The 13,285-nt window shown below is 44.1% G+C and overlaps 1 protein-coding gene across 10 annotated transcripts in view; it reads right to left on the minus strand.

The window, feature by feature from the left end:
- The window catches only part of NPY2R (neuropeptide Y receptor Y2), a 29,455-nt gene that overhangs the window by 11,550 nt on the left and 4,620 nt on the right, over positions 1-13,285 (minus strand). For 2 of the 10 annotated variants that reach the window (XM_081021403.1, XM_081021400.1), the window contains 3 exons: positions 11,040-11,141; positions 7,321-7,774; positions 2,711-6,241 (listed from right to left, as the gene is read on the minus strand). In XM_081021403.1, coding sequence (XP_080877529.1) covers positions 5,030-6,193 — 1,164 coding nt within the window. In that variant the 5' untranslated portion in view covers positions 6,194-6,241; positions 7,321-7,774; positions 11,040-11,141 and the 3' untranslated portion in view covers positions 2,711-5,029. Of the gene's footprint in view, positions 1-2,710; positions 6,242-6,753; positions 7,299-7,320; positions 7,775-11,030; positions 11,142-13,285 lie in introns of those variants that run through there. The other 8 variants (XM_081021405.1, XM_081021401.1, XM_081021402.1 and 5 more) reach the window with 7 other exon arrangements.

Below are 13,285 nucleotides of genomic sequence, written 5' to 3' on the forward strand. Positions count from 1 at the left end.
CAAGCATTTCACATGACTTCGGGTCATCACAATATTTATTCCTCAATGTGCCCCAAAAAACACATAAGCAGGACTGCCTGTGGCATTCTCTATTCCTGCAAAAGTTAAATAGGATCTTCATTTGCTTGGCACTGTTTTCAAATGCTCATTTTTAAAATAGAATAATTAGCAAAATGGATGAGACAACAACATGATTGTTCAACAGTTCCTAAGCAGAAGCAAAGGCAGAGTGCCATGCGGCTGCAGGTAGCTGAAGCTGTACCCTGTGGGGAAATGGGGAGAGATTGGGTAGTTTCACTGAAACTAGTTAGCTGGCTTGGTTAGCTTCCACTTGTCCCATTGGCCATGCTGGCTGTGGCTGATGGGAATTGGAGTCAAACAACATCTGGAAAGCCACATGCTCCCCACTCTGAAAAAGAGCAACTGACCTTTCTGCATCTATTTATGGTGCTTAGGAAGCAGTTCACATGCTCTGACTGATGTCTGCATTCATTATACATGCCTTGCATTTGCCGGAGATAATAACATGTGAGTTGCTTCAGGTGCTCCGCATCAGAGAACTCTTGCATATGTACTCTCTGGGAAAAAGGCACCTGCTTGGAAGTAACCTGACGGGTTGGAGCTGCATGCTATGAGTGTGGAAGCGGCCCACTCAAGCTGCCACAGTATTCCCAGGGCACAACTTTAGTTACGGCACAAAACTCCTCGGAGCTAAAATTAGCTTGGTTGGACCTCTCTCCATTTGCTTCTTATTGCACAGAGGTGCCTTTCACAAAGAGCCTCTTTGGGCATATTGGAAGATGTTTTCAAGCTGCATCACTCTTTCCTTCCTCTCCCCTCACCCCACCAATTGAACGCCACCTGCAGACACATTTATAGGAAACAGGACTGCTAAGCGCAGCTCTGTGTCATCTAGGAGTGAGTATGTGATTGCTGCACATACTTTTAAATTAGTTGAAATGTTTTCCATATGTTCTTATTTTTAATGGTGTTGTTGAACTTTTGTGTTTGCTGAATTTGTGCTTGAAGTGCATGCAGGCACAATTGTCCCACCTCATAGTTATTAAAGGGAACTGATTACTTGTCGTATAATCAGAAAGTAGATCAGCACCTACTGACTGATCTCTGGGTGATTTGCGGTTGTTCGGCAATGTTCCTGCCTTCTGACTCTAACATTATCAGCAGCAAAATAACTTTCCATACCTATACTAGGCTGCTGAAATGTAGAGAGGAAACAAGGAGAGGACTCTTAGGGGAAATCTTTGTGAGACCAGCCCAGTTCTTGCACTGAAAACAAATTCCTAGGCTCACAATGTCCTCAGAGGCACCCTGCTCTTTCATTCTAACAACATGTCTTTTGCACTTGGCTTCCGCTGGTAGATCTTGGAGTTCAAACAAAACTGAGAAACCACAATCTGAGAAGCCTCAAGTTCCACACACACACACACACACACACACACACACACACACCCTACAGGGCATGGTATCCATAGGCTCAGGCATCTCCCATGTTTAAGCACAGGAAGCAATTGATTAGCTGTTTCCATGCTCAGCCCACATGACTGATATTTCAGGGCACCTCCAGGGCCAAACCCTGGCTGCGATCTGACGTTTCATGACATGCAGGTCTGCCCTGGTCACATATTGGCCCGCCACATACTTACCTTCATTTCAGGCACATTTTTTCCTGCATGTTTGGTAAACGTTAGGGCTGGTGGTGAGCATCTCAAGATTGTATTTACATTTGAGATAAATTACTATTCACTCTTTAGAGGGGGAAAATGAGGTTTTAACATTTCATGGCTACGGTCTAAGTTTGGTACCTGGCATACATTGTTTCTTCTTTTTCATTTTTTTGAAGTCCGATATGGGTTTAAATGTTCAGGAGAGCTAGATTTTTGTGTTATGCATTTAATAGGTTTTTGGACCATGTTAAACGTTCTATAACATGTGTATTACTTACGTTCTATTTTTATGAATCGTGTTACTAATGCTGTTCATTGTTTCTGTCCATAGCTCCTGAAGGAGTTAACTTCAAAACATGTAGAAGCACCTTTTTTTCTTTTTCTTTTTCGCTTCATTGAGCACCAGAGCTTGCCCCCTCTTTTCTGTTTTGATCCTTTTTCTGAGCCAAGCTAACTTGGGGCAATGGAGACCAGATGAAGCAAAAGCTAGGTCAAGGAACTAACCCCATAGAAGCAAGCAGTGAGCAAGGGAGGAATATGCCATAGCTCAATGGTAGAGCATCTGCCTTGCATGCAGAAGGTCTCAGGTTCAATCCCCAGCATCTCCAGCTATGCCTGGGTTGATCCTCCAATTCAAACTGTGGAGAGCTGCCACCAGTCCGTGCAGACAATACAGTGCAAGATGGACCCCTGGTCTAAGAGTCCAGCTGGATCAGGCCAAAGGCCCATCTATAGCACTCTTTTATCACAGGGCCCCACTTACGATTCCCAGCAATGGATATTCAGAGGGATACTGTCACCAACAGCAAAACAGAACAATCATAGCTTAGCAGCCATTGACTCAGTAATAAGGCAGCTTCCTATGTAGCAAACATTGTGACTCATGTAGCATTTGTTCCTTGAATTCCATCCCCCTGCACCCTCCATTTTTCATGGCTTACCCACATTTAAAGAAACGGCTCCAATGATGCACCACATCTAGCTTGGCCCGAAAAGTGGGTGAGGAAAACACGCCAGCAATGATCCTTTGTTTTGATAACTTTAATGATTCCAGGGGGTTTGGGGGTTGTTGTTTTTTAAAAAGGCAAACCATATATGCTGAAGAAGTGTGCATTGCCATTCATAGCTGTGCATTTACAGGAGAGTCAAGTCATATATCTGAGCAAACAGAATGGAACTCTTAACAAACACACATGCAAACTTCATTTGGTGGTATACACAGCAGCATACGGATGTCTAGCTTGCATTCTATTTGAATGTATTTAATTGCACAGAGTGCAATGATGGGCACAGATCCCAGGCAAGATGCGTGACATAAAAGCACAAACCACAAGAACAGAAACAAAACAAAAAACACACATTACCATTGAGCAAGATGGGCAGCATTTCTACTGTCCTTTTTTAGCATCTAGCAATAAAGCAGGAAGAGTTTCAAACATGATGTGTTAATGGTGCCAGAAGCTCAATCTGCAATCCATTTAAAATGAATACTAGGATCCGAGTCAATTTAACACCACTGAGAATAAACAGGATTACCTTCAATCACTCAGGTATGGATCAGGCTATAAGATACCTGAAAGATCAAGCATTTGCAGTTCCCTCACATAAAGGCATGCATGCACCCAAAATACCCAGACTTGACTTGAGAATAAACAGGGATCCACACCAGTACACTTGCTTGACTTCTTAGTTCCTCACCCATTACTAATCTTCCCATTAGCAGGCTCAGATTTTTAACTGAAATGTTTGAAAGACTATGAATTGGTACCGCAGTACCCCAGTGCATCCTGTTAAATTTTTGGCAACACTGGTCTGAAAAGGCAGAGGGAGGGGGTACAAGACAGAACTGCAAAATAGCTAAGTGCTAAGATCATTGAGAGGGGCAGTTTTTGGTCTCTGCTAAAATAAATTAGCAGAAGAAATAAGCATAGTGCTCTTGGTAAGCGGATGAATAGTACAAAATCATTGTAAAGGAACAAAGAAAACTATGTCCGCTTCTGTCGGAACCAATTGCAGAAAAGTTTGGACAACTTTAATGAAAAGCTCTCCCCCTTGACCTTCTCCTTCCCAAAAAGGACTGCAAAAACAGTTCACAGCATAAGTGCAAACTCCCTGAGGTCCTGGGTGCCCAAGCACCCACAAAATTCCCCATGAAAGGGCCGGGCACCCACAAATTTCAGTGCCAGGGCCATGCACACTGCATGTCACCCACAGCCCCAGGCATCCACGGTTGCAGGGCCAAGCTGGCACATATACTTCACAGGATGCCATGCAGGTGCTCAATCCATCAGTAACAGATTGCACAATACCAAGCTGGGTACCACTTTCATTATACAAACTTCAAGTGTGGTTTGCCTTCCAGAATTTCATTGCAAGTGGCTAAAAGATAGATGTTTCGCTGACCTTGTTTTTAACTTCAACAGGGGAACACAACTTTCACGTAAATCAAAGGGGGGGGGGAGAAACCATAGTACACTACGACTTTTAGGAAACCCACTTCTTTCATAAAGAAAGATGCAGCAAGTTTCAACTTCAGCAACCAGTTGCAGCTTTGCCACTAGAGGGTAGTTTGATCCTGTGGCCTAAAAGGACTGTGCAATGTTCCAAGCAGTCAAATGTTTATTGTCATCTGCCTCCAACTAACAATGTCTTGTCTCCTCGCTTTTTAAAATATGCATTGACAATGGCAAACCCTTTTCTTCTGCGTTACTGCTGGCTGTGCTTCTGAATTCACTGTACACAACCAAACACCGGCTTAGTCTTTTATAGTTCTTTGGAGTTGACGTTATACTTGATGACAAATGGCCTTGAAAATGTAGGGAACGTTCTCAAATTGCACCCAGTTCATAAGCTTTCTATGAATCAGCAGCACATCTGAGCACACCCAACAATACATCAGCATCAAACTATTTCCCCTTGCACTCACTCACATTCTTTGTCCAGCTTCACTGCTTTCCTAGGGTCAAACAAGAAATGCAACAGAGATGTTTGAATGCACTTCTCTCTCTTTAAAATCAGTGCAAATGCAAATTGGGTGAGGATTGGATCAGATCCACAAGGGGAAAGGGCTTAACCCTTTCTGCCTACATTGTTTTCCTACTCATGACCCCCTGCCCCACCATCTGCTACTTGCACTTTTGCTTTTCCTATCAGGGCAAATGCCAGCTGGGAGGAGCAATTTCCATCAGGAAGATTGGACAGGGGAAAGATTAAATGGCTTTTCTCCCCCTCTGCCCCTGGTCCCAATCCATATCACCACCATACCTGTTAGCTGCAAAAAGAGAGAGAGCGACGGGTATGTGTATGTGTATGTGTATGCCCACTGCCACATCTAGTTTGACCCCCTAGACACTTGTAGGCTGTGAAAACGGGGGTCCATTGCAATGCTCCTCTTTGGCTTCTAGCTTTTTCTTGGCTTTCAGTGCAGGTGATACCTCTGGGTGGATGGAATCCAGCCGCTGTTCACACCGGAAAGCAGTCAGGAAAGCCGTTCTGTAGTTGCTGTTCATCCAGCCATAGAGGAGCGGGTTGGCAAAAGTGGAGCACATAGCAATGACATGAAAGAGCGTGTAGATCAGTTTGTATTCCTGCAAATCCAGCACGTTGCTGTCAATATCGCTGACGAGTTGAAAGATGTGGAAGGGCAGCCAGCAGACCCCAAACACCACCACGACACACACCAGCATCTTGGTAGTTTTCCGACGCCTCTGGTGGTAATGGTCCCCTGCCGCCCCGGGACTGATGTGGTTCTTTAGCTTACTCCAGATACGGATATAGGCATAGGAGATGATGGCCAGAGGCAAGACATATTGGATCAGGAACATCAAGACGCTGTAGATGGTGCTGTAATTGACCAGCCCTTCCCTGGGCCAGGCCTCAGCGCAGACCACGATCTTGAAGTCCTGGTTGAGCTCAATGGAGAAATACTCCCGGAAGATAGCCAGAGGACTGGCCAAGATGGCACTGACAGCCCAGGCCACCCCAATGATCAAGAAGCTGATCCTCTTGGAGATTTTGCTCTCCAGGTGATACACAATGCAGCGGTGCCGGTCCAAGGCTATCACAGTCAACGTCACTATGGATACCTGAACGGCAAGGCCTTGGGCGTATGGCACGAGGTGGCACAGCACAGGACCCAGCTTCCATTCTCCCAGCAATGTGTAAACTAACGTGAACGGCAGGCAGAGCGTGTTCACCAGCAGATCAGCCACGGCCAAGTTGGCAATGAAGAAGTTGGTCACCGTGCGCATGCTCTTGAACTTGATCACCACGTGAATCACCAAGGAGTTGCCCACTAACCCGAGCAAAATGATGACGCAGTAGGCACAGATGAGGACGATCTGCACCTCCACCAAATTGGTGCTATCCTTCAGATCTCGCTTGGGGTCAGCAAGGAGGTCATCGTAGGGATGCTCGAAGCCTGGTGGCAAGTTCAGCCTGGAGTAGAGGTCCGTTTTAGTTAGTCTTGTCCGGTTCTCCATAATTTTGGATCCTCCCATCAGCCCCATGTTCTCTGTAGGTGTGACAAATTTCAACACACAAGCCGTATTCTTCCCCTACAAAGAATACCAAGATGATGGACATGTTAAAAAAGGGCAAAGTCAGGAGGTTTACCCCCAAGGTAGGGTGTTGGTTAAATGAATTGAACTAGGAGGTCCCTGCTTCACCTCAGCCCTGAATTCTTAGGGGCCCTAGGCAAGCAAATATATTTCAGACTCAGTTGCTTCATCTTTAATATAGACATAATATACACATTCTCATCACACACAGCTTTCAGATACTATGACCTGTTGATCTGCAGAGAAGCAGGGGAGTGTTCCCATCACAATGTTATGTTATGAGGAGAGGTTCCTCTCTCACAAGCTGAGTGCTGTGGTGGTGAGAGAAACTGTTCTCTGCTGCATTTTTCTTCCCATCACAGCACTGTACTGGGAGCTGAGATTCCTCTTCTCCTAGGCTGGTCTTTTAAGCAACAGCCAGACACCACAAACAACAGAAAGCCAGCCAGCCCTTTCAACGGACAATGATAAGCCACTGTTCTAGGATGCAAAGTAAGATGTAAACAAACCATTTGCTGCTCCCCCAAATCGTGTGTCAGCTTTGGCAGAAGCTGTCCTGTACATGTGATGATAATGTTAGGCCAGGCAGAAATATCCACAATAACTGGGAAGATGTTGTACAGTTCTAATTGGCAAACATTGGCTGGTACTGTATGTCAGCTCTCAGATCCTATCAAATGTTGAGTGCTACATGTCAGACATTATCAATGTGTCCTGACCTTCTACTGAAAATTAAATGTCAAATCCTATTTCAGAATGTAGAATATTTGCATAGTCAAAGAAATTTCAGGGAATATTCACCAATGACATTAATACAGAAAAACTTTGAGGATGGGGGTGGAATCATTTCAGCAGAAAGCAGAAAGCATGTAGCAATGCTTTTAAATACCTCTAGACTGCTTCTCTGCCCCTCACAGCCAAGGATTTTGAACTGCATAAGGCAAAATTCATTGGAGAGGAACTCTAATGGATCGTTCATGAAAACATACAAATAAAATTATAGGTCTCAGCTACACAACTCACTGAAAATGAATTTCATGAACCAGATACATACAGAACAGGGCAATGGCACACACCTGACCTGCTGCCCCTATTGCTGCCGTTTACTTGGAAGTAGAGGGAAGGTGGCAGCAGTGAGGTCAGCGCGGTACGAACACATCAGTGGTGTCAATCCGGTGTTCTTGCCAGTACATTTCCACTGTGCCAACCTCTTTCCTCCACTTTCTGATAAGCAGCAGTGACAGGAGGTCAGCTGAGTGGCTCATCAACTGATGCAGAAAGCTAAAGTCAGTCACCTCATGTGATTTTCCCACAAGCAGCGCCAATGTTTTGTGGTGGTTAAAGTGCCAGACTCGAACCAGAAAGACCAGGATTCTAGTCCCCACATGACAATGAAGCTGGCCGAGTGGCCTTGGGGCAGCCACAGTCTCTTAGCTTAGCCTACTTCACAGGGTGCTTGTGAGGATAAAATTAAGGAAGGTGGAGAGAGAACCACATTTGTCGTCTTGAGCTCCTTGGAGGAAAGGTGGGCTCTAATTGAAATAAATAAACACATATGTACACACATAGTACTCTTCATGCCCAGGAAATATACATAGGAAGCACTTCCCAGCTGCTACTGCTAGAATTTAGTTCATTTTTGTGACTCTCAGCATGCTGCTCATGATACTGATGATTTGAAAGTATCAGGAGAATTTTAGAAGCTACATGTCATGGACACCACACATTTTCTTTTAAACTCTAGAAAAGAGTGACAGAGTGACGGAAAAAACAGGCACATCTACAACCATCTAAACAGAACTGAAACATGAAGTTCCCCCCTGTCCCTTTAAAAGGTCAGTGTAGCAAAGCAGCTAGCTTTCAGGAGTACAAGTTGTACCCTGCAATAAACAATAAGGGAACAGAAAGCAGGTTTAATACCGAGGAGTTTTTCTATACAACGTTGACTTTGAAATTAAATTTTTAAAAACACATTAAAAATAACCTGAGGTAATGTTTCTTTGGCAGTGGGCTGCACTTGGAGTGGTATTTCGAGGAGAAGAAAACATTCCCCTTTTCTCTGCTGCAGAACCTTTCAAAGTACGATCAAAGAAAGGGGGGGAAACTTCTGCCTTTAGTTTATATATAAGCAGAGCAGTAAAGAGTGAACGAGTATTGCTAACCAATCCTAAAGTTGTCAAAACTCTTCAGTTTATTATCAGCTTGAGAGAATAAGCTCAAGAGAGACGTGAAAATGAGCAAGTGTATAAAGCTAGACTGTTTGAGCCTGCAATCTTACTGACTTATCTGGGAGTAAATCCCACTGAATTCAATGGGACTTCCTTCCATGTAGGTATATTATAGGATTGCACTGACCATCTGCTTTAACACCCCCATTTATATGAACAAGATGTTATAAGTCTTCCTCATTACATGAGAACACATCCTGAACTGTGGGGATAGAATTCCTAAATCCAGGTTTTCACCGTTGCAACACAAACAAGGGCATTTTAAAATTATTCCAAATAGAAAAGGTATTTTTTGGTTACCAATTTATCATATAGTTTTGTGTTGAGCAACCTAAGATACTTCCACAGAATCCATATGATGTCCTTATTAGCCAGTTGCTTTCTAGTGTTTTCTGGAAAATCCTTTGTCTTTTCCCCATTTTTTTCCTGCATGTCTAATCAATGGCAATTTCTGTGGGCAGTTTCAACCAGTTAAACCCTATTAAAGTTTTCAGGGTACCTATGCATTTAAATTAAATGCTTCCTCTTAGAAAGCTCAGCCCATCATATTGGTTCTTCTTAATCTGTGCTGGAGGAGGAAGAATGAATAAGATCCGTTTTGCCCCTTGAATAACATCTCTACAATTACCCCAATGTCAGTTTCTCTTCTTGCTGGGTGTGTGAGAGAGATTTATTATTATTAATACAGTGGTACCTCGGGTTAAGTACTTAATTCGTTCCGGAGGTTTGTACTTAACCTGAAACTGTTCTTAACCTGAAGCACCACTTTAGCTAATGGGGCCTCCTGCTGCCGCCGCGCCGCCGGAGCCCAATTTCTGTTCTCATCCTGAAGCAATGTTCTTAACCTGAAGCACTATTTCTGGGTTAGCAGAGTGTGTAATCTGAAGCGTATGCAACCTGAAGCGTATGTAACCCGAGGTACCACTGTAGTATAATTTTCATATGTGGAAAAATAATGATTTTTTTAGAAGTGATGTACTCACCCCCATATGCAAAAACTGTAAAGGGCATTCAGGCTGTTTTGGATAGAGAAGCTATTCAAGGGGCATATCAGAAACTATTCACCACTGATCCCCAGAGCATAGACCAGCAAAAAGCAAGAAAACAGACTGAACTTGCTAAGAGTATTTCCATGAGTTTTGGGTATGGAACTTACTTGTGAATAGACATCACATAAGGATCTTGGGCCAGGGGGAAGGGTACCACTGAATAACTTGGTGTGGTATTCAATATCACTTTCTGCAAACTGAGGAAAAACAGTGCCTTGGCACTTTGTGTGGAAGCACCCACAGGGTGGAAACAGGGGAAGCCAGTTTGAAATGTGATTAATTACCTGGAGCAATTTACAAGGCTCCCACAACCATTCAGAAATATAGCCAAGTATGGAAAAGATACAGCCCTACCTACTATGAAGGAATGGTTGATAAAATTATCGGACTTAGCAGAGATGGCAAAATTAATGTGTTTAATTAGAGAAAAAACATTACTGACATTTATTAAGGATTGGAAACTTCTTGCGGGCTTTTCTGCTTGAATGAGAAAACGAACTTGTAATATCTGGATTAGAAGATTGAAAAAAATATTGGCTCATAGAAAATAGAATAGTTGGATGTTAATGAGTGAATACTATATGCAATGGACAGAGAACCTTTTTATCTTTCCATGTTCTTTTCTTTCTCTCTCTCTTTTTACCTTTTTCTTTCTTTCTTCCTCCACTCACCACTTTTTTCTTCCTTTTGTTCCTGTTCGTTTTTAGATTAGATTTTTAAAGTATTTCTTTTACTCTGTTGTACAATAGAAAGATACTTTGTATTGGGTAAGACCTTTTGCGTAGCTTTTGATGAGTACCAATTAAAAATATATATTCTACCAAGAAATATAGGAAAGTGTATATCCCCATTCAGTAAACTGAATTAACCTTGTAGCTGCTGAACAGAACTATAGAGGACACTTCTTTGTAATCAAAGGTACCTAACAGAAAGTTGGAATCCTTTCCCACAGGCAGTGGCGTAACTAGCTGCTCGGGTGCCTGGTGCGACACACTGCATGAAGCCTCTCTGCCATCTCCCCCTCAGCTGTAGGGTGGCGAAGGGAGAGGCGGAGAGCAGATGCAAATCCCACGCTCCTGTTTCAGGCAGCGCAGAGCCTTCAGGCGCCTGCCCAAGCTACCACATCACACACACAACCTCAGTGATGACACCCGGAGCGTCCGCACTGCACACACACACACACACACACACACACACACACACACACCTTCCTCCAGCAGTGCCCACAGAAGTGGGATAACCCTTTTTCTGCATTCCCTTGGGAGGTAATCTGTTGGAAGTTGCACACCAGCAGAGAGCAGAGCCAGAAACAAAAGTGGGGAGAATTTGAACCAAGGATGTGTGACAGGACAGCCCCTCCCCCCTCTTGTTTTCTAGCAGCCCTTTCATTCTCTCTCTCTCTCTGCCATCATCTTTCCATCCATTTCCTCCCTCATTGCCACCCACATAAAATTAAGCCGCAGGATGTATGAAAGTGGGCTATGGGCCTCATTAGTTCCCAAACCACACGTTGCCCACCTGCACTCTACTCTGCCGCAGAGTTGGTAATCCTCTGTTTCAAGGCACGGCTGGCGGCAGCTGCTATCAACACCTGCAAACTGCATGTGGACGAGAGAAGACCTGAAATGAAGCAACAGAGCATGGTGACACTAATAATAAGTTGGCAAGCTAACAGTCTTGCCATCCTCATATTTCCACAAGGCAACAAATATGCAAGGCGCACATTTGCCATGTTTCCAGTTGCTACAGCCAGTGGCTTTATCGGATGGACGTAGCCCTGCAGAGTGAAAAAGGCAACCACCAGGGTGGTACTATTGTTACCTGAACCCACTCTGTGTCAGATGAACATGCCTCAGGCATTATTTCCCCAGCTGCTCCTCTGTATGAAGGCAAGCCCTAGCCTGAGTCAATTAGAAGTTAATGAACCATTCTAGACCTATTGAAATTCTATATTGCCTTTCCCAATAGCAATGCATTTGTAGGCTACATTCTGTTAACTTATGTGCCCTGCTCCTTATGTTTACAATACATGGGGAGCAAATGTATTATGGCTTGCAAAAAAATGGTGGTGCCACTCAGGATTGCTGCGCTGCAAAGCACAACTGCAGGTTTTTCTAGGGATGGGGGTGAACTCCCAGTCGCCAAAGGAATTTGTGGCCATTCATTTCCTACACATCCTTAATAATGCATTGATTATCCTACTCTATGCCTTTAACCAGGGACAGCCTACAAAGCAATTTCATCTGCTGCCAAGGTCACACCAAATGTTAATGAAGTAAAAAAGGTTGCCTTTAGCTTTCCTCATTCAAAGAGATAAGGGGTTTAAAAACTTGTGTGTCAGAGGAATTCCTTTATTTTAAGGTTTGTTTTATATGTAAGGCACAAACAATACCCAAGTGGCCACGTTTTATAATTGTGAAGCAGTAAATACTATATGCAGCTATGTGCTTCTTTTCTCCATTTTCTTTCTTTTTTTAAACCCAAAGCAAACTCGAGGAACAGGGGAACTGTGACCCTCCAGGCATTCCTGGACTACAACTCCCATCACCCCTGGGTTGGATTTGGGAGCCCACCAACATCTGGAGGGCACAGATTCCCCAACCTTGCTCAAGAGGCTTCAGGTTGCAGGAGAGGAATAGCCGCACAGTGGACTTCTTTTACTTTTTCATTCATTTAATGAACAAAACAACAAAAAAGCAATTTGCATTTCAACAGAAGTGGCTCATCAGTGGGGCAAAGCCGCTACACTAGCTTTCCAGCTGTTGGTTTGCTGGAGAGGTGATGCGGTGGAAGCTTGGCATGGTGCAAATGCATCAGCAGGAACACCAGGTTGGCTGCATCAGTGTGTTTGCACTGTGCTGACCTTCCCACCACCTCACCCTCTCATTCTGAGAAAGTAACAGCAATGCATCTGCTGGGAAGCTAGCAGAGTGGCTCTTCCCACCCCTAATCAGCAAGTCTGCCTCTGCATTTCATCTTAAAAATATAAAAGCCCTATGCATTCCAGTTACTGAAAATTGTATCTAGAGGACTTTATAAACCTTTTGCTTCTTGCCGTTTTTCCACTACCCTGGTGTTTTCCAAACTGCCTGGGGAAATGTATGGGTTCTCAAAAGTTTTCCCTTGCAAAGGGAGAAAAGGGGGGGGGGGGCAGTTTTTGGGCTGGGTGAGCAGGCAAATGGCAAGGAAGGAAATAGTTAAGCAGTCCCTCCCCTGCTCCAAACTGCAGCCCAGACACAGGTTTTCATTTTTAAAATGATCAGAGGAAGGCTTGATTTGTGTGCCTCCTGTGTGTTGTTCACTCTGACCCTGTAAAGCTATTGCTGCTGGATGACACTGAACTTGTTATGAAACCTGATCACCTGTGAAGGGGACCGGTTATAGAAAGAGCCCCTTTCTCCCTTTACTCAAAAACTATATGAAGAACAGAAGGGGCCCTAAGAATCCTGAAGCTGGCCACCTCTGCCTTGGAGTACATCTATGCAGCAACTTTTAAGAAGATCAGCATCTACCATGTGTCCAACCCCCCCTGTCCATATCTGGCCACAACTTCAGCCCCCTCTGGTTCATCTCCTTGCCCATCCACACCACCTGTTACAGGAATGCCCTGTAACAGGTAATAAACATGGAAAGAGTCATGCTTATTGGCTGTCAAAAGGGGGGCAGGGAGAAAGCTCCCAGTTTCATCCCTCTTCCCACACTTCAGTTTAAGACACAAGAGCCAGACTGGGAAAGGTATGCCATGGATGTCCCCTTAGAAACTT

The sequence above is a fragment of the Podarcis pityusensis genome (assembly GCF_964106645.2).
Source record: "Podarcis pityusensis genome assembly, chromosome: 9".
NCBI classification, from domain to species: Eukaryota; Metazoa; Chordata; class Lepidosauria; order Squamata; family Lacertidae; genus Podarcis; species Podarcis pityusensis.